Source organism: Coenobita brevimanus, chromosome 96 (genome assembly GCF_032717465.1).
Source record: "Coenobita brevimanus isolate Jiangsu-jjx chromosome 96, ASM3271746v2, whole genome shotgun sequence".
Classification (NCBI taxonomy): Eukaryota; Metazoa; Arthropoda; class Malacostraca; order Decapoda; family Coenobitidae; genus Coenobita; species Coenobita brevimanus.
In genome coordinates, this window is record NC_137049.1 from 28709367 (window position 1) to 28735111 (window position 25745).

The 25745-nt window shown below is 41.9% G+C and overlaps 1 protein-coding gene across 1 annotated transcript; it reads right to left on the minus strand.

The window, feature by feature from the left end:
* Positions 1-1668: 1668 nt before the first annotated feature.
* Positions 1669-22431, minus strand: LOC145413523 (uncharacterized). The gene is made up of 6 exons (XM_080283218.1): positions 22319-22431; positions 11391-11555; positions 6440-6604; positions 6239-6254; positions 4448-4501; positions 1669-1732 (listed from the first exon to the last, which is right to left on the minus strand). The coding sequence occupies exons 2-6, from the start codon at positions 11539-11541 to the stop codon at positions 1669-1671; spliced, it is 450 nt and encodes a 149-aa protein (XP_080139344.1). The 5' UTR covers positions 11542-11555; positions 22319-22431.
* Between the last annotated feature and the right edge of the window lie 3314 nt (positions 22432-25745).

Consider the following 25745-nt stretch of genomic DNA (forward strand, 5'->3'; position numbering starts at 1 on the left):
TACGGCAGGGTGAGGAGTAGCAGCATCCAGACAGCCAAAGCTCGCCCAATTCAATGGGCCATGCTTCCACTCACTCATCATTCAGACCCACGGAATCCTGGCTCCATCTGATAAGCCAAAGGTTTCACTAAGTACTGTAGCTTCATATACGGTAAACCTATCTGACAGAATCAATCCGAACACTGTCACATTAAAAAGGGGTGTCAAATCCCTGGTCATGAACTTCTCCACACAATATTCATCCAGCCAGCTCAATCTCTTGTCAGTCCCTTAGCCTCACTAACTTCCATACCTCTATTCCTTACACACTCATCAACCATATCTCTCCACCTTCTTGACCTACCTCGCCTCCTCCCTCCATCAAATTCGTTCAGATATACCTTTTTCACCACTCTATTGTCATTCATTCTCTACACATGACCATACCATCTCAGTACACTCTTTTTTATTCTGGTGTCCACAGACTTCCTCACCCAACATCGTTCACGAATCACACTGTTCCGTATCCTATCCACTCTCCATAATCCACATACAATCCTCAACAGTCCCATCTCCACTGCTCTTACTCCTGACTTTTCATTTTCAAGCCACAACATAGTCTCACACCCATTTGTTAAAGATGGCACTAACACTCCTACCTGTAAGCCACACGCTGCTGCAGCACTGAAGCCTCTGTTTCTTATCAAAGCCTTCATAGCACTAGCTACTTTCCTTCCTTGTGTAACTCTACTTTCCACTTCTTTTGCACATTTTCCTCTCTTTTCTATCACGGTAACCAGGTATTTGAACTCTCTCACCAATTCCAGTCTCTCTCCATTCACCATTACATTACACCAGGAGTCACCTTTTCTCTCAATAAACATCACATTACTCTCTTCTATATTTATTTTCATGGCACGATGTTCACAGAGATCTATAAAACTCTTCACTAGTCTACCAAGATCTTGTCCAGTATTTGCAAGTACTGTACACTCAATCCTTGTAAACCACGTGTTTATAAACCACGGATTCGTAATCCGCGGCAAAGTGGCTGTCAGACTGCCAGCACCCTTAAACCGCTGTTAAGTCACGAAAATCGCGGATCTAGGCACCGAAGTGGGCCTTTTCCGAGGAGAATCGTAAACCGCGGCATTCAATTTGATAACCACGACCCAACAACCAATCACCACCCCTCCCTGGTGGCAAGTGTGCATACTAATGCCGTCATGTTGCTGTTGCTCTGCCTGCCAACCCGCACAGTACAGAGCATCACCGTGCGGTACGAGGGCTACCTGCCTATTTTTGTGCACTTTCCCCCCACCTCCTACCTTTCATGGCCCCTCCAGAACGCCCGAAGAAGCGCTCTAAGTCCTGTGGCATCAAGAAGCAGCCGCCATTGTCGTACAGCCAACGTTTGGATCTCATTTGTCGTGTTGAGAAGGGAGAGAAGTTTGCAAGCCTGGCGAAAGAATATGGGAGGAACGAGTCGACCATAAGGACGATCTACAAAACCAGGGAGAAACCAAAACAAAACCAGGCAGACTTTGAGGGCTTCCTGAGGGAGGCTGATGAGCTGGAGAAGGGAGAACAGCATGAGGGAGCACCCCCAACTCATGCTGAGAGGTTCTAAGTTCTTCCCAACACCACCCCACTTCATTCACCTAAGCAATATTGTCATAGGATTAACCCCTAAAACGTGGCCATGGACAGCCGACCCCCCACGTGTGGCGGGGTTGAATCGCGGTCTGGGTACCTGTAGGAAAATATTAGCCAAAAATCAGAGATTAATCCTAGAACATTATACTTGGTATGGCAGATAGTACTTACATTCAGCTTTTTCCAGAGACAGGTGTTGAGCCTTCGTGGACTACCCAAGGACTTGTGGAGACTTGCAAAGTTGGATAACAAAATCTTCACTTTCACACCTCCAGCAACCCAGTTTCCCCTCTACCACAGCCTCATTCTGTCACAGTAAACTTTATACTACAACGTACAGGTAGTTTGGAATCCATATTTGTACAATAAGCACTGAAAATAAGGCTAAAATCAACGGAGCGTACAGCCGACATGCAGCGCGGCGGCGGTCTTCCCGTCACTCAACAAACATTTCCATTTTCACAGCTAAAAACACATATACTACATTATTTTCAATCATAGTACTTCCCAAAGGCTCGCACGTCACCATTACGGCAATAAAATTAACTGTCTTTGCCAGTAATGTGACGCGGGAATGATAAAGACCACCGTGGTGCGCTATTATTTTGCCTTACGCCCGTCACTTTATTCTCGTTCCTGTCGGCCACTCACACTGACTCGGAAGAGCTAGAACTCGCCATAATGTCACTTTGAAAGCCTGCGGTAAACTGACGCTAAACAGGGGAAAACCGCGCGAAAAAAAGCTAGTGTGACAACTGGGGAAACAAGCGTTTCCTATTAGCATAAACTGCTTGTGAGAGGAGAGCGCAGATTTACAGTTCTGAGCAGTCAGCGCACTGCCATATATCACAGCCAGGCTGGCCGGGCTGTGGGGGAGGGGGGGAACGCAATACTTGGCAACAACAGAGGTCAGTAGTACAAAGGTCAAGTATGCTAATTGTAGCTAAAGGGTGGTGGTACTGATAGACAATACCACCTGGAACATCCCTGCCCGCGTTTATTCAAAATTAACTAAATCGCAAACGCGACGATCCGCCGTTATGTCCTTTTTGGCGATCGTCGCAAAAGCGACGATCCGCGTTTAAGGGGTTAAGGTGAGATCCCTTAACCTTGCTTATTTCTATTAAATACATGCACTGAATATTCCTAAATTTGTATGTTTGTGTTTGATGGTGCCTAGATAGGTGTAGGTAGGGTGCTTTGGAGGGTGGTTGGCCAAAGTCCAGACCCTAATTAATTTTTCACATAAGAGTTATTATTTATAAAACACGGAATTTGTAATCCACAGCAGTGGTCCAGACCCAAATTGCTGCGGTTTACGAGGATTGAGTGTAGTATTGCATCATCAGCATACATTCAGATTTGAGATATTCCATCCATCATCATTCATTACCAATGCCAACCCTCTCTCCATTACTCGTGACTTTACTTCTCTCATCCCCCCCAATCCATATTTATATTAAACAACCATGGGAACATCACACAACCTTGTTGCAAGCCCACACTGATCATGAACCATTCACTTAAATGCCCATTTACCCTTGCACATGCCTTGCTACCATCATAAAAACTCTTAACAACACCTATCAGCTTACCATCTGCACTGTACATTCACCAAACCTTTCACAATCCTTCTCTGTCTACTTTGTCATATGCTTGTTCCAAATCCATAAATGCCATAAACACCTTATAGTCTTTCTCACAAGCCTTCTCCACTGTCAGTCTCACGGCAAATATTTGATTCACACATCCTCTGCCACTCCTAAAGCAGCCCTGTTCATCACTCACCAGGCCTTCTGATATCCATCTTACTTTCTCTATAATAATTCTTCCATATACCTTCCCTACAACACTCAACAGACTAATGCCATAATAATTCTTGCACTCACTTCACACACCCTTATTTTTGTACAGGGGTGCAATCACAGCCTTTTTCCACTCTACCAGCACAGTTTCACTGATCCATGCCTTTTTGCACATCTTCAACAAGCACTTCATTCTGCTGTCTCCATTAATCTTAATCATCTCTGCATACACGTCATCAACACCAGCTGCTTTCTAAATTTCAGCCATTTCACAACATTCTTCACTTCTGCCAATGTCATGTTTCCTGCCACTGCATTCCTTCTCTGCACACCCCCAAAACCAATCATGTTTACAGATGCTCTGCTCTCTCCATTCTCATTTATCAGACTTTCAAAATATTCTTTCCATCTGGACCTTACTTCATCCCCATGGGTTGGTGATCTACTACTTACATCCTTCACGCTTTAACACTTCTTTCCACTATCACTTCTACATTACAGCACCTCTCTCCAGAATAACTTCCTATTTTCAGAGTAATTTGCATTCATTTTTCTTCCTAGATCATCATTTACCTCCTCCTTTTTCCTCTTCACTAGTTTTTTTACGTGCTTCTAGCTCTCAACATATTCAGTTCTTCTTTCAATTGAACCCCTGTCCTGCATCCACTCTAGCCACTTCTTCCTCTTTTCCTACCCGGCTCTCTCAACTTCTTCATCCCACCATGCAATACCTTCCTTCTTCCTTGTTACTCTTGCCACACCACACACTGCTCTAGCAGTCCTAGAAAGGCAATCGTTATATGCATTCCACAAGTTGTCCAGATCCATATCATCCTGGTTCACTGATTCTAACTCCTCCCCTACTTTGGCCTTGCATTCATCTGCCATTTCATTAATCCTCAGCTTCTCAAATTTCAGTCTCCCTCCCTGACAGCTCCTCTCTCTTCAGGTCCACCTTACTCCTCTCAGCTTGAGCTTACATACCACAATCATATGGTCTGACAAACCTCCACGTCTTGCTCTCACTGCCCTCACACCAGAACACCCCAGCATCAATTTCTCTACAAGCATGTGATCAATCAGGCTCCTTTCAACATGATCCCCATTCCCTCTGTACCATGCATATTTATGTGCATCTTTATGTCTGAAGTAGGAATTACAAATGCACAACCTCCTTTCTTGACACAAGTCCTTCATTTGCTTTTCATTATCATTCTCTCCTGGTACTCCATTACTACCTATTACATCATTTACAGGACCAGTGCCAACTCTCCCATTCATATCACCCATTAAAACCACTTAACTCCTGGGCATCTCTCCTACTACTTCATTCAGCTCATCCCAAAACCTGTCTTTCTCTGTAATTAATGACATACCTAGACGCATCACAAAACCTGAAGTTACTTCTTCATAAGTTTTCTACATGGCATCCTTAGTTTTCATAAGTACTTTCAGTGCTATAAACATGCACACATTCAAGCACAAGTACATGTGCATGCACAAACCCACCCACCTGAAGGTTTAAATTAAGCAGTTATATGAATATGTTTCCTGATGATGCAAAAATTACGAAGCGAATCCAGAATGGTGACAGATGTGAGGAGTTCCAAATGACTTGGATAAATTATTACCTGGATCCAAACTTTGGGGGGAAAAAAAAAAAAAAAAAAAAAACTAGCAATGGGAATAAGTGACAAAAGACCTAGTTATGAGTATAAAATGGGAAGAGAGAGGATCAGCACAGTAAAGGGAGAGAAAGATCTAGGAAGGACCATACATGATAATCTATCACCAGAGAAGTAAATAAATAAGATCAATGAAGGAGCATACAGACTGACAGCCAAGAGAGTAGCTTTCAGCTATCTGGTGGAGGAAATGTTCAGACATAACTGTGTCCATAATAAGACAAATCAGAATATGCAGCATTGATATGGTCACCATATTTGAAGAAGCATGTAAGAAAACTGGCTAAGGTAGAAGATGGCAATTAGGATGTCTTATGAAGAGAGACTTAAGAACCTGAAGTTACCACCATTCAGTGAGAAAAGAGAGAGAATATGATGTTTAGTGTCAGAAAAATGGAAAGGGCAGATGATCAAGAACGGTTTGTGGATGATGATGGAAGGACAAGAGGACATGAATATAAACTAAAGTGTACATGCTTCAGTGACATGAAAAAATTTAGTCTCCCTGATAGAAGTATAGACATTTGGTACACTGTGAAAGAAGTGGTGAAAGCAAAGAACATCTTTGTGTTTAAAAGTACACTGGATAATTAAAGAGATGGGAACAAGACAACACATGCTTAGCTCAAATCCTGTATACTACACCTAGGTAAACACACAGACACAGACACAGACACAGACACACACACACACACACACACACACACACATACACACACACAGATAAACACGCAGTACAATATTACAAATTACAGGTAAAAAAATCAAAACATCACAGGAGAGATTGTGTTGGTTCAAGTCTGCCCTGGTGAGGTGTAAACACACCAGGATGAACCTAGACCAACAATAGCTGTGCACCGTGACACCCACTGTTGTTCTTGACATTTCTTTATGTGTTCACCCACTGTTGTTCTTGACATTTCTTTATGTGTTCCACATAAAATACAGACACTAATGGATACTCACAGAAAAATTCAGTAATCTTTGACTGGTATTATGTTCACAAGAAACTTCACCAAAACTAAGTTTTTCAGAAACAGATTTTGCTAATGTGTTTACTTTTCTTCGATTTTACTCACTTTATGAAAATTCTCTCATCCTGTTAAAACCAACTGCACCAGCTTCATACCTGGACACAATACACAAAATGGTTGTTGCGCTTGATGACAGTAATTCGAAATCCTGAAAAAAATAATTTACGTAGTTGCTATTTATGATTAAAATGACCTGGTCTAGTTCACTCCAATGCTTTGTGTTGTTCAATTTGCCCCAGCCAGTGCTACATAACAAGTTCATAATTATGATTATTCTTACCTGAAGGTCCCCCACAAACTTTGGTCTGTGGTTGGGCAGTGGCCACTTTGTTTTGCTTAGCTGCAGTTTGTAGACCCTGGCGGAAGGACTGCTTGCTGGACATGACACCTCTTGACGCTGCTGGCTTTGGTGCTGACTTACTCATTCCCAGTTGGGTTTTTAAAGCTAAAATGAAAGTTTAAATATTACAATACTTTACACATTACACCACAAAGTGTGAGATTTAAAAAATTGTGAAAAATTTATTGTGGTATTTGGGAGTGCTTACCATCCACTCACTCAAAGTAGTGCTGCTCTTAGGTGAGTGCCTTTCATCTTTTCCTTCTTGCTTTCTTTCCTTCCTCTTCTCTTTTTCTTTCCTCCTCTCTCTCCTCTTGCTTCTGTCTACGGGTGACTCTACACTGAGTGGCTAGCCAAATGGTTTCCTGTACTGTACACCAGGAAACCATTTACTACGTTGGGTGGTAACCATATAACAAAACTATGGCGCCCGGTGGTTTAGTGGGAAATTAAGGCGCTCCAACTGGATTGAACCTGTGTAAGTTTATATCCGAGTGGTGGATGAGGGCTATTGTTCATGTAATGCCATTCAGTGACGAATGAGGCTTATCACTTTCGTCATACATGTCAGGACCAATTTGTCTAGCCCCTGGCTCCTACACTCCTCATGAGGGAATGCAGGATTAGATGATGTACAGATGTATGCATATAGAGATTGCTTAGATAGGAATGCGAAAGTGGTGTGTGGTGTGGCAAGAGTAACAACAAAGAAGAAAGGCACAGCATTCTGAGATGAAGATGGTAAGAGAGCAGTGGAGGAAAAGAGGAAGATGTGGCTACAGTGATTACAGGACACAGGTTCAGTTGAAATAATAACTGAATACACTGAGAGAAAAAGGCACGAAAAGAGACTAGTGAAGAGGAAAATGGAGGAGGTAAATGATGATCTATGAAGAAAAACTAATGCAAATTACTCTGAAAATAGAAAGTTATTCTGGAAACAAGTGCGGAAATGTAGACGTGTGAAACTGTGAAGGATGTAAGTGATAGATTATTAACACATGGGGATGAAGGACCATATAGAAATAATATTTTGAAAGCCTGATGAATGGAAATAGAGAGCACAGAGCTGCATAAACATGATTGGTTTTGAGGGCATGCAGAGAAGGAATGAAGTGCCAGGGAACATAACATTCGCACATATGAAGAACGCTGCGAAGCGGCTGAAAAATGGGAAAGCAGCTGGGTTAATGAGATGTATGCACAGATGATTAAGTGCAGTCAAGAGAGAGGAATGAAGTGCTTGTTGAGATATGTAAGATGGCATGAATGAATGAAACTGCCAGCACAGTGGAAAAAGGCTGTGATTGTACCCTAGTACAAAAATAAAGGTGAGCAAAGTGAGTGCAAGAATTATCATCGCATAAGTTTATTGAGTGTTGTAGGGAAGGTAGATGGAAAAATTATTACAGAGAAAGTAAGAGAGATATCAAAAGTCCTAGTGAGTGATGAACAAGGTGGCTTTAGGAGTAGAAGAAGAGGTGGATCAAATACTTGCAGTGAGACAGACAGTGGATAAGGCTTGTGAGAAGGACTACAGGTGTTCCTTCCCTAATGCGGGCATCTGCTTCCGCACCCACCTCGCGTTAGGCAAATATCGCATTAGAGGGACTCTTGAAAACCCTTATTTCCTTCTGCAACCCTGCCCAGGGTTCACTTTTCCCCCCTTGTGATGCAAAATTTTCTTATACCCCCCAATTTACATATCCTAAAAGCATTAATATGGTTATAAAAAATACATCAGGTCAATACAGGACTTTTTTATTTATTGTACTGTACCTTATGTGAGAAAAGCAGACACATGTTGCTAGTGATAAGGTAGAGGGGGAGAAAACACACCAAAATCCACCCCGTCTCAGCCCCCCAGGCTCAACTTACCGCTTTACGCTAACAGTGCCCGCGTCAGAATGTTTGTTTCCTTAGAGCAATATCATACTACAGCAAACCTTGTTAGGGGAGGAACACCTGTATAAGGTGTTTATGGCATTCATGGATCTGGAAAAGGCATATGACAAAGTACAGTAGACAGATCCACTAGTTCATGTTCTACAATAGCTCTTGGCTTCAGAGAAATGGCGATCTGAAACAATAATTTTAAACAGTGTGTGTGTGTGTAATTCACCGGGTCAGTCAGGATCACTTGATGGTCGTGATCGTCAGCTTTTACCCTCCCGGAAGGGAGCTGAGAGCTCATATAGTCCGATCTAAGGGCAAGGCTGTGACCTTCACACACGCACACACCCGTCCCCTTGCTTAAGGGGGACAGTAACCACCCACTTCGTCAGTGAAACTTTTCGCAACCTGAGCGAGGCGCGAACTCCCGTCCACCAGTTGGCAAGCGGGAACGTTACCACTGCACCAGCGAGCGGTGTGTGTGTGTGTATGTGTGTGTGTGTGATTAAAGTTTCTATAATAGTATATTTTTACAAGCAACAGAATACTGAAATACAGTATGTGGGTTATATCCATCTTTCATTACCCTACAAGTGGTAAACTACAAGGTATGATAAAGTTTTGATAATGGTCTCATCAATTTAAAATGAGCTATTGATTTAAGCTGTTGCTTGTACACCAGCCACTCTTCTAGTTACCATGCTTCAACTGACACAATACTGCATGTCACTATACCTAAGAAAGGGCAGGAGTTGGGTTAGTGGCCTGCATGTAAATTTTTCATGGCATTTGCGTCACTAAAGTCCTCCAAAATATCACTGGCTGACAATAGATGTCCTTCTCCAGTTTATCACCCTCTCTGCAGAGAATGGGGAAGGAGCTGCAGAACATACGCATAACTGGGCAGTAGAACCACCCAACTACTGTACATCAATGTCCTCATGAATCACCAGCAATGAAACGTTTATGCGATGCAGTGAGATGCAAGGGGAAGCGGTGGCTGAATCGGTAGAGAGGCGGCCTGCGGTCCTAATGGACCCAGGATCGAATCCCGGTTGGGGCAGGGAACAGTTTAAGGATTTGAATTTCCTAAAAAGCAGACTTGCCTGATCTACTAGATGACCCGCCGACATGTCGTAAAATACCCCCGCTAATACCAATACACCAATCCTGTATGAGACAACCTTAGCATGTATTCAATATGGATGGTGGGCGTTAGCGCCGAAGTGGTGACATGAGGAGGTGTAGGAGGACTACTGGGCCTTGGGATAGGTCACTGCCTCCGAGAAATAGGCCATGAAGCCTCTGCCCAGAGTCGGAAAAAAAAAAAAAAACAGCAAAAGCACTTGAATGGTGGGTAGCAACTTCATAGTGACAATGTGCCCAGCAATGCTGTGTTTTTGTTTCTCAGCAGTGTATGGATGAAAAACGTATTCCATAATTCCATTACTCCAACATACACTTTATTCACCGCACAATTTTGTGATCATTCTCCAAACTTACAGCATGTTCACAATGAAGATATTTTGCCATGACCAAAGACATCTCTGAAATGGTGAGCATCTTGAAGAACAGCAAGACGAGTTCCAGTGATGCTTCATTAACCCTTTGAGATTCCAATGAAGATTTTGATCGTCATTTCTCAGAGATTCTGATGACGCTTTTAATCGTCATTTTAATAACTTTTGTAAAATATTCACCATAAATCGCTTTTATGCGTCATAACAAAAACTCAAGCATGACGTCATGGAATGGTCGGTCTATGCGTAGCGGGTACTGGACAGTTGGTCTGACTCATGGCTTTATTTCTTTATCACTTTATTCTTGGCGAATATTTTTCTACAGCAAGGTATAAAATTTTTGGTTATGCCTAGCTTCATCTTGTCACTTTGACTTTTTATTTTTTTGAACATACTACAATAAAGTTCAACTATTCAGCTTCAAAATAACACCACAACCAGCATCCTATCATAAAAAGTGTATTTACAATCACCGATCAAAGAAGATTGCAATGCGAATATGCGACCAACTAAAAAAAAAAAAAAATTTTGCATCTCTTTCCTTTCGCTTTACTGCACAATAACATGCAAAAATTACCATAATCTATATATCATTGTAAAGGTAATTTACTGTAGTTTTGCATAGTTTAAGCCAGATTTACATATCATTATTAGCTTTTTTTTTTTTTTGTTGAATTCTTTTCTACGGCAAGGTATAAAATTTTTGGTTGTCGCCTAACTTCAACTCATCATTTTGACATTTTATATATTTATTTTTTCTCCTTCTTTGAACATACTATGATAAAGTACAACTATTCAGCCTTAAAATTACACCAAAACCAACATTCTATCATGAAAAGTGCATTTACACAGAGGGATCAAAGAAAAATATTGCGCCGCAAAGATGTAGGTCAGCGCAAGAGTGGCTGACTCTAGCACAGACATAATGTGCCCAGCCCAGAAACCTCATAGGGTTAAGTGCCAGAACACTGGAAAAAGTGCGTTGATGGAGGAGGGGAATACACTGAAGTGTGTGGCAGTTGTTGTATCCCAGTCTGACCGGCCAAGCACATTCAGTTCTCACTGGTGTGAGTCGATGTGAGCAGAGAAAGTTCTGATATTGGTGGGTAAACTCCTTTCCTTTTTTTGACACCCATAATTCAGTTACCACCTTCAGTGTGTGTAAGTTTACCAACCAGTAATGTAAAAACTTTCTAATCACACATACACTCTCATACTAGTATAAAATGACCTTAGGAGTATCAAACCACCTGTAATTTCTTCCTCCACTAGAATGTACAAAGTGGGTAAATCCTCCTACCTTAGCCTACAAGCCTTGATGTGTCTTTAGGTAAGGTCATAAGGTCAAGGTCTCAACTTCTACCACTATCAATCACAATTTATGTTAAACAAAGAATACTGTACAAGCTTTACATTTAAAATTTTGTTATTGTACTGTATCTTTTTTTTCAAAAATACAGAAAGATTTAACCTGTTACCTGCATCAGATACGGGATCCATTTTATTCCTTGGGTGGTTTGTGTCGTCACACAACGGCTTACGAGGCTGTGAGGCGAGGCGGGTAAACACGCTCGTCTTGTTGATGGTCACTGGCTGCCCACTGCCCATTTCCACTGGCCTAGGTTTCATAACTTGGCTCTTTGCTTTAGAGAATGAGTGGATTTGAAACAGTATTAATAATCTACTGCACTGCATGTATGGTTAAGCATTATACAACTTCGTAATACTAGCCTCGCGCGCGCGTGTGTGTGTGTGTGTGTGTGTGTGTGTGTGTGTGTGTGTGTGTGTGTGTGCATGCATATGTGCGAATGTGTATTCTTTTGTTCATTGGTTTTTCAAGGCTCTAACATGCTTGCATGTGTTGGCCTTGATCACCTAATTGCAGCTGTCCATGCTGCTCGATCTCTAGCAGCTTCCTTATTCAGTCCCTTAACCCTGAAGTCATCTAAGGTCTTTTTCGGTCTATCTTTAGCAACCCTACCACTAACATTAACATTTCTCACTTTCTGCACCCAATTATCATACCCCATCCTCTCCACATGCCCAAACCACCTCAACCTACCTCTCCTCATCACAACATCAATGCACTCCAGTCCCATCCTACCCCTCAACTCTTATATTGTAAACTAGCCCCTAAAGCCCTCACACTCAGGGATGCACTGCACATCCACATAATCACTGTCATTGCTGTGTGTTTCTTCCTGTGAATATCCTCTGCCAAGTCTCACTGCCATAAAGCATTACACTCCTAACATATGCTGCATACAAAAATCCCTTAACACGGAAGGAGAGCCCTCTCAATGTCGGGAGAGGCAACAGCTCCCTGAACTTCTTCCAACCACTCCTCACTCTTGCCACAGAGCTAGCTCCAGCCTCACCTTAAGTATACAGTATAACATGTCTCCTAAATAACAAAACTCCACACACTCAAGAAACTCACGAGCAAGATCAATCCTTTCACACCTTACAATCTCCAGCTGCTCTCCTAGACACACCGCACGCATTACATCACCATCATCTCGCAGCCTAACTCTAATACCACATCTCTTATCCACCTACTTATCACAGACACTGCACAAGATGGAATTACTTCCCACACCTTTGTGGCAAATCGGTAAATCGCACATGGCCATTCTCTCTCTTGTTTGACAGACCTGCCAGATACCATATACATATATATATATATATATATATATATATATATATCCATCCATCATCCAATCCTACATTGCCCCATGAAGAGCGTATGAGCCCAGGGCTAGGCAGTTGGTCCCAACATTTAAGATGAGAGTGATCAGCCTCACTCATCCCTGAGTGGCATTACATGAGCAATCAACCCCAACCACCCCTTGGATATAAACCTTCACCAGCTCAATCCGACTGGAGCACAATAATTACCCACTAAACCACCAGGTGCCAAAATTTGGTTATATGGTTACCACCCAGCGTAGTAAATGGTTTCTTGGTGTACAAGAAACCATTTGGCTTGTCACTTAGTGTAGAGTCACCCACAGGCAGAAGGAAGAGGAAAGAATGAAGGAAAGAAAGACAGAAGAGGGAGTGTAAAGTTACCCATAGGCAGACGGACAAGGAAAGAATGAAGGAAAGGAAGACAGAAGAGGATGGAAGGAAAGAAGGATGGAGGAGAGGAAAGGGCAGACACCCAACAGCAGCATTACATCGAGTGAGTGGATGGTGAGCTATACACAGTAGAAGTCCTGTAATCCGAATGGAGGGGGACCGAGGATCTTTCGGTTTGTTGTTTTTTTCGGACCACTGGGAGGGACCTCTTAAAACAGACATATGTACACTCATGACCACTAATTTCTGCCCAGGGGTGCTCCCTTCCTACCCCTGTATACCCAGGGAAGAGGGGAGGGGGGGAAGAAAAGAGCTCCATTCGCCTCTACCCCAGCTCCTGACCCTCCTCTATACACCTACCCAACCTGCCACCCAACCTGTCATTCTTAACTGGCAGTTACATCTCAAGCTGATTTCATGCTGAAAACTCTTGGTCCAACTACTAATACAAACACAGAACACTAGGATATGCTAATAGTACTGTATATAGTATAACTATCAACATACTAAAACTAGAAATTAATGCATTATGATGTTGACAGTTAAATCTATCTATCTATCTATATACCTAGGCTGCTTCCCCCAAGGAAAGGGAGGTAGCCGAGACAGGACAACACACTCCCCATTTACTCATCCATTCAAACACATTCATTCACATCTTAGCCCCAAAGGGGAGAACGGACAGATCCTCACCGCACCACACCGCACAAGGGTCAACTGCGCAATGCAATCAGCGACATCCGCAGCAGGGCCCGACAGCAGAGCTGGTTTACCCCTGCCACATCATAACAGACTCATCCCCTTACCCGCACCTGACCTGACTAGCTGATCAGACCAAATGTGGGAGAATATCCCCTCAGGGCTGCGTCATCACTTATTCATTCACAATTTCTCTCCATTTATTTCTGTCACGCACAGCCACTCTTCCTTGCACAACAGACATCCCTCTCGCGTCCAGCGCTCTCTTCACACTGTCCATCCATCCTATTCGTGGTTTTCCTCTCAGCCTTACACCTCTCACATCAGATTTAGTTATCTTTTTCACCAATCGCTCAGTTAAATAAAAACATTAACAATGGCCACCTCAGGTCTCATGTGTTGGGTGCACTGCTTTGCAAACACACACACACATACACACACACACACACACACACAAATATGCAGGCACAGACACTCATGCACCCAACCCATGAGACCTGGGATGGCTGTTGTTAACGTTTTTGTTTTACTGTCAATGTTATGATGCATAAATTTCTTGCTGCAGCATGTTTGTAGTTTTATATACTGTATGTACTTTTTTCATATCCTAGTGATTTGTTTGTGTATTAGTAATGAGACTATCGGCCGTAGTCTTAAACTGTGAGCAGGTGTTCACCTTGCCCTATCCGTACCTTTTGGTAAACTTAACGCATGAAAGGGAGAGCGTTCGCTGGTGAATGGGAGAGTATTACCCCAGTGTAGTACTGGAATCTGCAGGGAGTCTCATAGCACCCCTTCGCATGCCCCTTTGTCATATTATAGTAGTCTTGTGCAAAGAAAACTGTGTAGAATTTGAAGGTGCCTATGGTGTGTGTGTGATGGGAATTTTAATTTAATGATAAAAACATCATGTAAAGAAAAAAAAATAAGTGTTTAATATTTTATTGTTTTAGAAGACTTCACCACTTCTCTGGAGATGGTTAATTTACGACGAGACAAAAACAAAGATGAGATACTGTGTCCACTTCCATTACATTTTTTAAATATTTCAACAAAGCTGTTTATTAGATATGGTGCATGACACTTTTATAAATAGTTTGATTGTCCATACCGTTTTCGCTTGGTAATATATTTTTCTGGTGTATTTTGGTGTGATGTGAACGAATTTGACCTCTATTTTCGGTGCTCATGATCGGTTTTAAAATTAACCCCCCCTCCCAAGTGTTCTGGGGGACTGTTGGGTTTTTGTGGTTTTGGGAGGGAAAAAATGGCAAAAATAAGCACTGGGGCAAAAATATTAACAAAATCAGTGTGACCAGCCAGGGCATATTCGTAGGGTTATAACTGACCACATGAACCACTTTGGAGCTATGTCTGTCACCGAATTTTCCCTATGGTAAAAGTATGGTATACATAATCATACAGTGTATTGAAGAACAAATGCCAGTCTTTAATAATAAAGTAGGTAAGAATTGCTAACATTAAGAGATTATACTGTATATGAACCTTAGAAACTGTCATTTTCTTTTCAGTATTATAAATTTAAAACTAATCAGTATTACCAACTGTTTGCCGTGTATACCCACTCGAAGGGGTGCGCTCTCACCCTTTCAAGATTACCACTTACGTTGAAGGTGTGAGCTTCCACTTCAAGTGGAGTGTGGGAAGGGTAATCCCTGCCCTCAGTTTCAAGACTATGGGCATATGAGTGTAAAGTATGAGGCTAGCTTGAGATGTAGCTGCCAGTTAAGAATGACAAGTGGAGGGGGGGGTTGGGTGGTGTACGGGTATGGGGGAGGGTTGGGAGCTGGGGTAAAGGAGGGTAGAGCTCATTTCATCCCACCCCCCCTCCAATCTTCCCCGTGTATACAGGGATAGGGATGGGGCACCCCTGAGCAGAAATTAGTGATCGTAAGTGTTCATGATAATTAAATAAACACTTAAAATTATATGGGTTCTTGTTTTACTCACTGGAAATTCATAGAAGTGCAGATGAATAGTTGCACGCAGGTACATCCAGGGCCAAGAGCAAGTCGAAACCAGATAAATTCTTAGACAAAGCCTAGAAAAAGTAGAAAAATTTCACCTTGACAAACTCAGAGCACTGTATTGTATTGGGATTTTTGGGTTATTGGTGGCTGGATTGGAGGACTTCCATTGTATATATATACAGTGGAACCTCGGTCCTCGAACGTCTCACATGTCAAACAAATTGGACCTCGACCAAAAAATTCAAGAAATTTTTGCTCCATAGGTCGACCAAAATATCGGACCTCGACCAACCTGAACATAGCCAAATGAAGGGAAGCTGGCCGACCGACAGTCACGTGTCCACCTTTGTTGTTCGTCAACGTGGTTGTCCTGCTGTGCTTCACATTTTTCTTGATTCAGTGCAGTATTAGCCCCTAATAATGGCTCCAAAGAAAGCAAGTTCATCCAGTACGGCTACTGGCAGTGAAAAGAGGAAAGTAGTGCGGAAAATAATTGAAGAAGTGGAAAAATTATTGCTTATCTTCATCAATGAGAAACAGTTAGCAGGAGACAGTGTTAGTGAGTATATAACTTGTGAAAAGGCAAGAGAAATATACAGTCACCTCGTAAAGGAAAGCACTGGTACCAGTGCTGAATCTTAAATAGGTAAGCATCTGGGGTCTTGGAACGGATTAAAATGATTTACATTATTTCTTATGGGGAAAATTAGTTCGGTCCTCGACCAATTCGGTCCTGGAACAGCCTTCCAGAACGGATTGTGTTCGAGGACCGAGGTTCTACTGTATATATATATTGCCAGATAACATAATACCATAAGGGGTGACCATTTGACTTTGAGTTAATTGTTTTACGGGGAGGGGCACTAACACTCCACCTGACACGTAGACAGCATATATGGTTAGGTTATATGGTTACCACCCAGCGTTGTAAATGGTTTCTTGGCTTACATATATATATATACGTCTATCTATCTATCTATTGCCAGACACCTCAATCCCGTTTGGGGTGGCCAAAAACAATTCGCCTCCACGTCGCCCTGTCCCCCGCCATTTCACTGCCCTGCTCCCAACTCACACCCCCCTCTCTCATATACCTCTCCATCCCATCCCTCCATCTCATCCTCGGCCTCCCCCTCCTTCTTCCCCCCTCCACCTCACTCACATACTCTCTTCATCAGTTTTTCACCCTCCATCTTCTCCACATGGCCAAACCACCTCAGTGTATTCCTTCTAACGCTTCCTATCACATCCACATTCACACCACAATGCTCCTTTATATCCTCATTTGTCAGCCTGTCTCTCCATATGACTCCACGGGCTCCTCTTAAATAACTCATTTCCACTGCTCTCACTCTTGACTTGTGTCCTTCCAGCAACGTCCAAGCTTCACTTCCATACGTTAGAGTTGGTATCACAACACTGTCATGTAGTAACTTTTTCACTTCCATGCTCACTTCCCTGTTTCTTATCACTGCTTTCAAGGAACCAGCAACCTTTCTTCCCTGCTGTACCCTTTCAAGCACTTCACCCTCCAAACCTCTATCCTTACTCATCACACTACCCAAGTACTTAAGCGTACTCACATTTTCCAATTCCTCACCATCCAACCTCGTTGTACATTCACTGACTTCACCTCTCTCAAAGACCATCACTTTACTCTTCCCTACATTCACCTTTAGATTCCGTTTCATACACACTCTCCCAAACTCATCCACCAAGCCTTGCAGCTCCCCTTCGTCTTCACTCAACAACCCAGTATCATCTGCAAACAACAGTACAGGGAGTTTCCAAACACTACCCTCTCTCACCAGGGTCACTCCAACATCCACTACCCTACCTTGTACCTCTTTTATTACACCATCCATGTACAGATTGAACAACCATGGAGACATGACACATCCCTGTTTCAATCCATCCTTCAAAGAGAAAAATTCACTCAGTTCACCATCCACACGCACTGCAGCCTTAGCACCATCATACATACTCTTCACAGCATTCAACAACTTCCCATCTACTCCATATATTCTTAATACTTACCACAATCCTTGTCTATCCACCCTGTCATATGCTTTCTTCAAATCCATGAAAGTTGCATACAACTTCTTTTCCTTCTCTAGAAACTTTTCCACTAAAGATCTAAGAATGAATATCTGATCTACACAACCTCTTTCCTTCCTAAAGCCTCCCTGTTCTTCTCCAACTAATTCCTCTGTTCTTTCTAACTCTGTCAATAAGTATCCTACCATACACTTTTCCTATTATACTAAGAAGACCAATGCCCCTATGATTACCACACACTTCTTTTTCCCATTTTCCTTTGTACAAGGGAATAATTATACCTGACTTCCAATCCTCCAGGACTCTACCTTCCTCCAAGGCCAATCTGCACATTTTCCACATCCATTCTACTACTATCTCTCCCCCATGCTTCAGCATTTCACCACACACTCCATCAATTCCTGGGGCTTTCCCCAATTTATATACAGTACACTCAACCCCGTGCTATCGCGCCTAATTGGGCACAGGAAACGCGCGTGATAGATGAATACGTGATAGTTGAACTGAACAATCAATGGGAAAATTTCTCATTGGTTTTTCGGTGGCCCATTTTTCTAACTTTTAACCACTTTATGCCTACGATTTCCTGCCAATCTCTCCTCTAATATGAAATAAAGCATTATTATATTAATAATAACAGTATAATGAATAAATAAGCAACATAAATGGCCATCAAACTTTTATAAGGATTACGGCTTGGGTGATTTGATGGGTTCCGAGGCTTGGGAGTGGCTTAGTTGCCGCCAGATCTCTTTGGCTGTCTCCATTTCTTTAGTGTCCACAGCTAAAGGGGGTATCACATGGTACCTTATATCAGGAATGGCTGAGGAACATTTAAGTGGAACAAAACTTGGATGCTATCACACACGTTCCTCACACAGTTGTCAGAGCCTCGTCTCAGTTGTAAACATGTGATTACTTTATCGACATCACAGTTTTTTCGGCATAAGAAATATTAACTCTTTATAAGGGTTTCAAAACGATTAATATTTATTCTAAAATACAATATTAATAAGTATTCAGTGTTAGGCTAAATTTCAATGCTGTAGTACGATATATTCTTTCGAGCCGAATGGGTTTTGGTCACCGTTTTGCCCGTCGTGTCCTCGGCAGAAATCCGTTCAGATGCATTCCAAATGCCCGTGTTACAATCGGGAATTTTACCACGTTACCGTTCCGATTAACCATCGTATCCTCTGCAAACCTCGTATGAAGTGCAGTGTGAATAAGTTTCGCTTAGCCTGTCTTCAAACTCGATGCGTGATAGCAGTCTTGGGGTGCGTGATAGCATGCATGGTTGTGCATTTGATGTGTCCATGATAGCAGATAAGCATGATAGCTGAACGCGCGATAGCAGGGGGTTGAGTGTATATATTATATATATATATATATATATCTATATGTGTGTGTGTGTAGCTATATACAAGCATATATATATATATATATATATATGTGTGTGTGTGTGTGTGTGTGTAGCTATATACAATACATACAAATACACAAGCATATATATATATATAATGGGTAATTATTGCCTGGGTCTGGTTAGTACTTGGATGGGTGACCGTCTGGGAACACCAGATGCTGTTGGCTCGTTCTCCGCACGTGTCAAGTGGGGTTGGTGGAAGATTAGTGCCCCTCCCTGTAAAACAATTAACTCTAAGCCCTTGGCCACCCCGATTGGGATACATGGCGTCTGGCAATGAATGAATGAATGTAATTATTGCGCTCCAGTCGGATTGAGCCAGTGAAGGTTTATATCCAAGGGATGGTTGGGGTTGACTGCTCATGTAATGCCACTCAGGGATGAGTGAGGCTGGTCACTCTCATCTTTAATGTCGGGACCAACTGCTGAGCCCTGGGCTCCTACGCTCCTCATGGGGCAATGTAGGATTGGATGATGGATGGATGGATATATATATATATATATATATATATATATATATATATATATACAAATATATATATATATGTATATATATATATATATATATATATATATACATATATATATATATTTATATATATATATATATATATATATATATATATATTTTATGCAGTGTCATGAACCAGGCACCACACACTTTTGTCTAGTACAGCAAGCTCATCCCCAACGCGTGGGTTTCGTTCCTAAAGTGGCGTGTTCGACGTGAAACCTCGTAAGTTTTAACTACTCCTTATTTTGCTTCTTAGATCCCCTAAATGTGGTCTTTTGCTGTTATTCTGCCATTGGTAATCAATATGAAGCACTTTAAGTGGTTAGAAGGTTTATTTAATGTTATTACTTACAAATACAGTACTGCACAGCAAAACGTCAACATACAAATACGTAAACACAAGGCAACATTTCGATGCCGAAACCAATCGGCGTCAGAATGTTGCCTTGTGTTTACGTATTTGTATGTTGAAGTTTTGCTGTGCAGTACTGTATTTGTAAGTTATAACATTAAATAAATCTTTTAACCACTTAAAGTGCTTCATATTGATTACCAATAGCAGATAACAGCAAAATATCACGTTTAGGGAGTCTATGGAGCAAAATGGTTTCGGGACTATTCGCTGTCAAGCCAGTTCACCGTCACAACAATAACAAGACAACATAGACTTTGATGGATCCCCCTGAAATATAGTTATTAAAGTACTGATTAATTAATAAGTATATTTATAAAAGTATTGATTAATTAATATATTTCTTGAATGACGGGGAATCATCCAGGGTGGGAATTGTCCTGACGGGGAATCGTCCATGTTTTGACAGGGAATTAACATGACGGTGAATTGTCTCGGAACCCACCGATCGTGGGTAATCATATAAATCAGGTTAACTGATTACAGGGCTTTATTTAATCCTTTAACTTTATTTAATGCTTTAACTTTCTTTCGGTGCTTTAACTTACAAGTGCATACCAGAGTAGTAAATATTTAACTTACAAATACAGTGCTGTGGAAAAGCAGTACTGCAAATATTTAACAAACAAATAAAAAAGGTAATATTCCAACACCTATCAGATAAACTGGTTATAAGACTTTATTTCATGATTGAACATTATTTAATAGTACTTTAACTTGCACATAAACTTACCTGAACAGAACTGTAAATATTTAACTTACAAATACAGTACTGTGGAAAAGCAGTACAGCGAATCACATCACGTGATCAAAACAAACCGTGCGTGGTGAGCTGATGTTCGAGGATTTGGCCTTTCAAAGATCTCTCATGTAAATTTCTGGTTTTCGTAATGGTTCTTTAATCTTACATTGTCTCATACCGGTGCGTATCCCAGCACTAACCGCGTATAATTGTGAGTGCGTTCGGCGAAAACGTGTTCGGGACGAGTTTACTGTACTTGTATTGTGTTTAATAACCTCCTTACCTATATGAAATGGACTGTTTTCCACCCTAAAGTAGGAGAAATATATGTAAAAAAATATACAGTACTGCAAAACCTCGATATAACGTACTTCAATATACCGGATTTTTTTTTTTTTATCGGACCCAAGGAGCCTACCGGACTAAATTCTCATAAACTAGGAAAAGTCCGATTAAGCCAGAAGCGGTCTGGACTGCCTGACCTCAGTCTAGCTTGGGCAGGGGGATGGTGGAGGATGAGGATGTTGGGTAGGTTGTCGTGACCCTGATGACGGGCACTGTGTGTTGTTGTGACTTTGATGATGGGCATTGGACGGGCACTGGGTGGTTGTCGTGACCCTGATGATGGGCATTGGGTGGTTGTCATGACCTTGATGATGGGTGCTGGATGGACACTGGGTAGTTGCTGTGACCCTGATGACGGGTGCTTGATGGGTGTTGGGTGGTTGTCGTGACCTTGATGATGGGCATTGGGTGGCTGTCGCGACCTTGATGATGGGCATTGGGTGGTTGTCGCGACCTTAACGATGGGTGTTGGGTGGCTGTCACAATCTTGATGATGGGCGCTGGTGGGTGGTTGTCGTGACCTTAATGATGGGCATTGGACAGGCATTGGGTGGTTGCTGTGACCTTGATGATGGGAGCTTGATGGACATTGGATGGTTGCCATGACCTTGATGATGGGCGTTGGGTGGTTGTCACGACCTTGATGATGGGTGCTGGATGGGAATTAGGTGGTTGTCGTGGCCTTGATGATGAGCGTTGGATGGGCATTGGGTGGCCATCGTGACCATGATGATGAGCGTTGGATGGGCACTGGGTGGCTGTCATGACCTTGATGATGGGCATTGGATGGGCACTGGGTGGCTGTCGTGACCTTGACGATGAGCATTGGATGGGCATTAGAGTGGGTCAGGATCTTGAGGATGTAGACTGCTGGATATGAGTTGGATAACAAATAATGAAGCAACAGTGCTAATGAAGAAAAAGAAGTTGGTGAGACCCAGACTAATGTCTGATATATCGGAAAAAGTCTGGGTTAGCAGGGGGAAGTCTGGATGTCACTTTTATTGAAAGTTCGCTTTTTTCAGAATAGCCCAGGCCCCAATTAGTCCATTATAGTGAGGTTTTACTGTATATATATATATATATATATATATATAAAATAAATAAATAAGAAATAAAATATAAAATCATATGGTACCATTATTGCTGACTTCATATGTCTTGGTGATGGTAACTGGTGGATGTGGAAGAGACTTGAAGCTGAGGCCAGATGATTCTATCGGCACATTCTCCTTTACTTCCTCCCTGTCCATCATCTGTAGTAAGTGAATGACGAAATAGAGAAAACACTGCTTCGAGACAAGTACGGTAATACAAGAAGTGGAGGGTGAGAATATATGACAAAATACAGGAAAAAAACGAACATACAGTACAATACGTACAGGAGATGAAGAAGGGAGAGTGAGTGAGACAGGACTTGTGTATGAGAAAAAATGAAGTACGAGAAGACAGTGATGGAGGTGAGAAGGAAATAAGTGATGTAAACAGGGGAGGACTAAAGAGAAATTAGGATGTGTAGTTATGTAGGGGAAGGGATAAAAATGAGACAAGAAACAGGAAAGAAGAGTGCCAAAATGAAAAGTGCTGGAAGGAGAGGAAAGAAAGGATGGAGGCAGCAAGAATGAAAAGGGGACTAGTGGGAGAGGAAGAGTTATTAAGAAAAACAGTGGGATGGCAGTGATAAGGAATAGGGAAAGCTGGAAGGAGAGATGAGAAAAACTGAAGCGCAACGTATGGCATGCAAAGACAGGAAAGAAAGGGTTAACAATAAATCACTGTAAGAAGGAGTGATGGTAAAATTTGTTAAAAAATGGTGAAGAGAGCACTATTGTACTGTACTTGTAATTCATTCAACCCTTGCCACACAATAATCACTCTTAGGCAGGGAACATTCAGAGAAAGTGATTTTGTGGAGGAGGAAGATGTGACTGGAAATGTAGTGTTAATGATGTAGCTAAAAGTTGAAGTGCAAGAAGTATACAAATTACTGGAAACTCGAGATGTGAGAAAGGCCCCAGGACCAGATGGGATCTCTAACTGGATATCGTACTAAAGGAACGCAGAGAACAACTCGTGGATAAGAGTCACGGTTTAATTGTGAGTTCTCTGGAAGAAGGGAAAGTGCCTCGAGAATAGAAGAGGGCCAATGTGGTACCAATCTATAAAGGAGAGAACAAGAACCGCAAATTATAGACAGTGGCCCTGACCAGCATGGTCGCAAAATTGTGCAAGAGAATTCTGAAAGACAGATGAATAAAGTACTGGTATCTGGAGGAGATGGGCATTTTGGAAGAAAGTCAGTTTGGATTCAGAAGTGGATGGTCAAGTGTTTCCAACTACTTGAGCTTCTACTCAAGGGCAATAGACGTGCTACAGGAAAGAGATAGTTGGGTGGACTGTGTGTATTTAGATTTGGAGAAAGCCTTTGACACTGTACCCCACAAGTGACTAATGTGGAAACAGGAACACATAGGAGGACTGAAGGGAAACTTTTAACAAGTGGAGTCCCACAGTGCTCGGCATTAGTAACCATAATGTTCTTGATTTAAGTAAACGATATGGTAGATGGAATGAACAGTTATGCAAGTGTTTGCTGACGGTGCAAAGATCATGAGGAGTGCAGAAGTTGAAGAAGACTGTAAAATGCTGCAGGAGGACCTGGATAGGATTCATGACTGAAGCTGGATGTGGGAAATGAAATTCAGTGAAAAAAAAAAAGTAAAATATTGGAAATGGTAAAAGTACCAAGAGACCATCGCTGAATTATCTGGTGGGTAATGAACTAATCACAAAAGCAAGAGAAGAGAAGGATTTGGGAGTGCCGGTCCAGGATAATTTGTCACCCAAAAAACAAATCAACAAGATACAGTAGTTAGGGAGATGTATAATCTTTTGCCTAACATAAGAGTAGCATTTCATCACGTGGATGATGAGATGAACAAATTTATAGTGGCCATGATCCACCCTAGGTTTGGAACATGTGGCAGTAGTGTGGTCCTCTCATAAAAAGAAAGATACTGGTATGAACAGGATCAAGATAATACAAAGAATAGCAACCAAGATGGTCCTTAGCCTGGCAGATCTGTTGTACAGGGAAATGCTGGAAAAGCTAGATCTGCCTTCCTTACAAGAAAGGAGAGAGAGGGGTGATATGATTGCAGTGTTCAGTGCCATGATAGGAGTAGAAAAAATTGACATAAAACTGTATGGGATGGGAGAGTAACAAGAGGACACAGATTGAAACTGAAAAAAAAAAGGTGCTTGAAGGATATCAAGAAATACCCGGTACAGTTTTCCATACAGATGCATAGACCTGTGGAATGGCCTGGACGAAGAGATTGTCCAGTTAAAAACCTTAAACGAGTTCAAAGCAAAGTCTGACTTATTGAGAAACAGAGACAGGACCCCACAAGCTCACTTCCTGTATATCACAACTAGGTAAATACACAAACACAATGATAATACGGTACTGCAAATGCGATGGCTCCAAATTTCATCTGATCTGGTCTGAACATAAACTTGCTGTAGGCTTCTACGCAGTTCCCTAAATAGTAGCAGGATCCTACATAGCTTCTTTACTTTTAGTTTTCCTTTCTGTATTAATACAATTTCAACCAAAAACACAATTATGAGATTTTGACCCATTTTTTTTTCAGTATTTTAGACAGAATTCAAACTCAATTTTTTTCTACGGCATTTTTGTTGCAAATTATTTTTATATTACTCGTAAGAGTAAAATCATCATCATCCAGAACTCCTTTCCCACTCTAGGGCAGGATGAGGAGTAGCAACGTCCAGACAGCATAAGTCTGCCCAATTCAATGGGCCATGCTGGCACTCACTCATCACTCAACCCCCAGAATCCTGGCTTCATCAGATAGACCAAAAAAAATTTCACCACGTTCTGTAGCTTCACACATACCTACCATATCTGACAGAATCAATCCGAACGCTGTCACGTTAAAAAGGGGTGCCAAATCCCTGGTTATGCACTTCTCAGCACAAAATTCATCCAGCCAGCTCGGTCTCTTGTCAGTCCCTTAGCCTCACCAACTTCCATACCTCTCTTCCTCACACACTGATCCACCATATCCCTCCATCTTTTTCTTGGTCTACCTTGCCTCCTTCAAATCCACTCACATTGTCATCTATTGTCTCCCCATGACCAAACCATCTCAGTACACTCTTCGATTCTGGTGGACACTGACTTCCTCATTCTGCATCTTTCACGAATCAGATTATTCCATATCTATTCACTCTCTGTAATTCAAATACATTCCTCAGTAGTCCCTTTTCCACTGCTCTTACTCTTGACTTTTCATTTTCATACCACACCATAGTCTCACATCCGTATGTTAAAGTTGGCACTAACACTCCCTCATGCAAGAAACACAGCTACAACACTCAAGTCTCTGTTTTTTATCAAGGCCATGGTACCAGCTACTTTCCTTCTTTGTGTCACTCTACTTTCCACTTCTTTTGCATATTTTCCTCTCACATCCTTCACTGTACCCAGGTATTGGAAGTCTCTCACCATTTCCAGTCTCTCTCCACTCACTGTAACA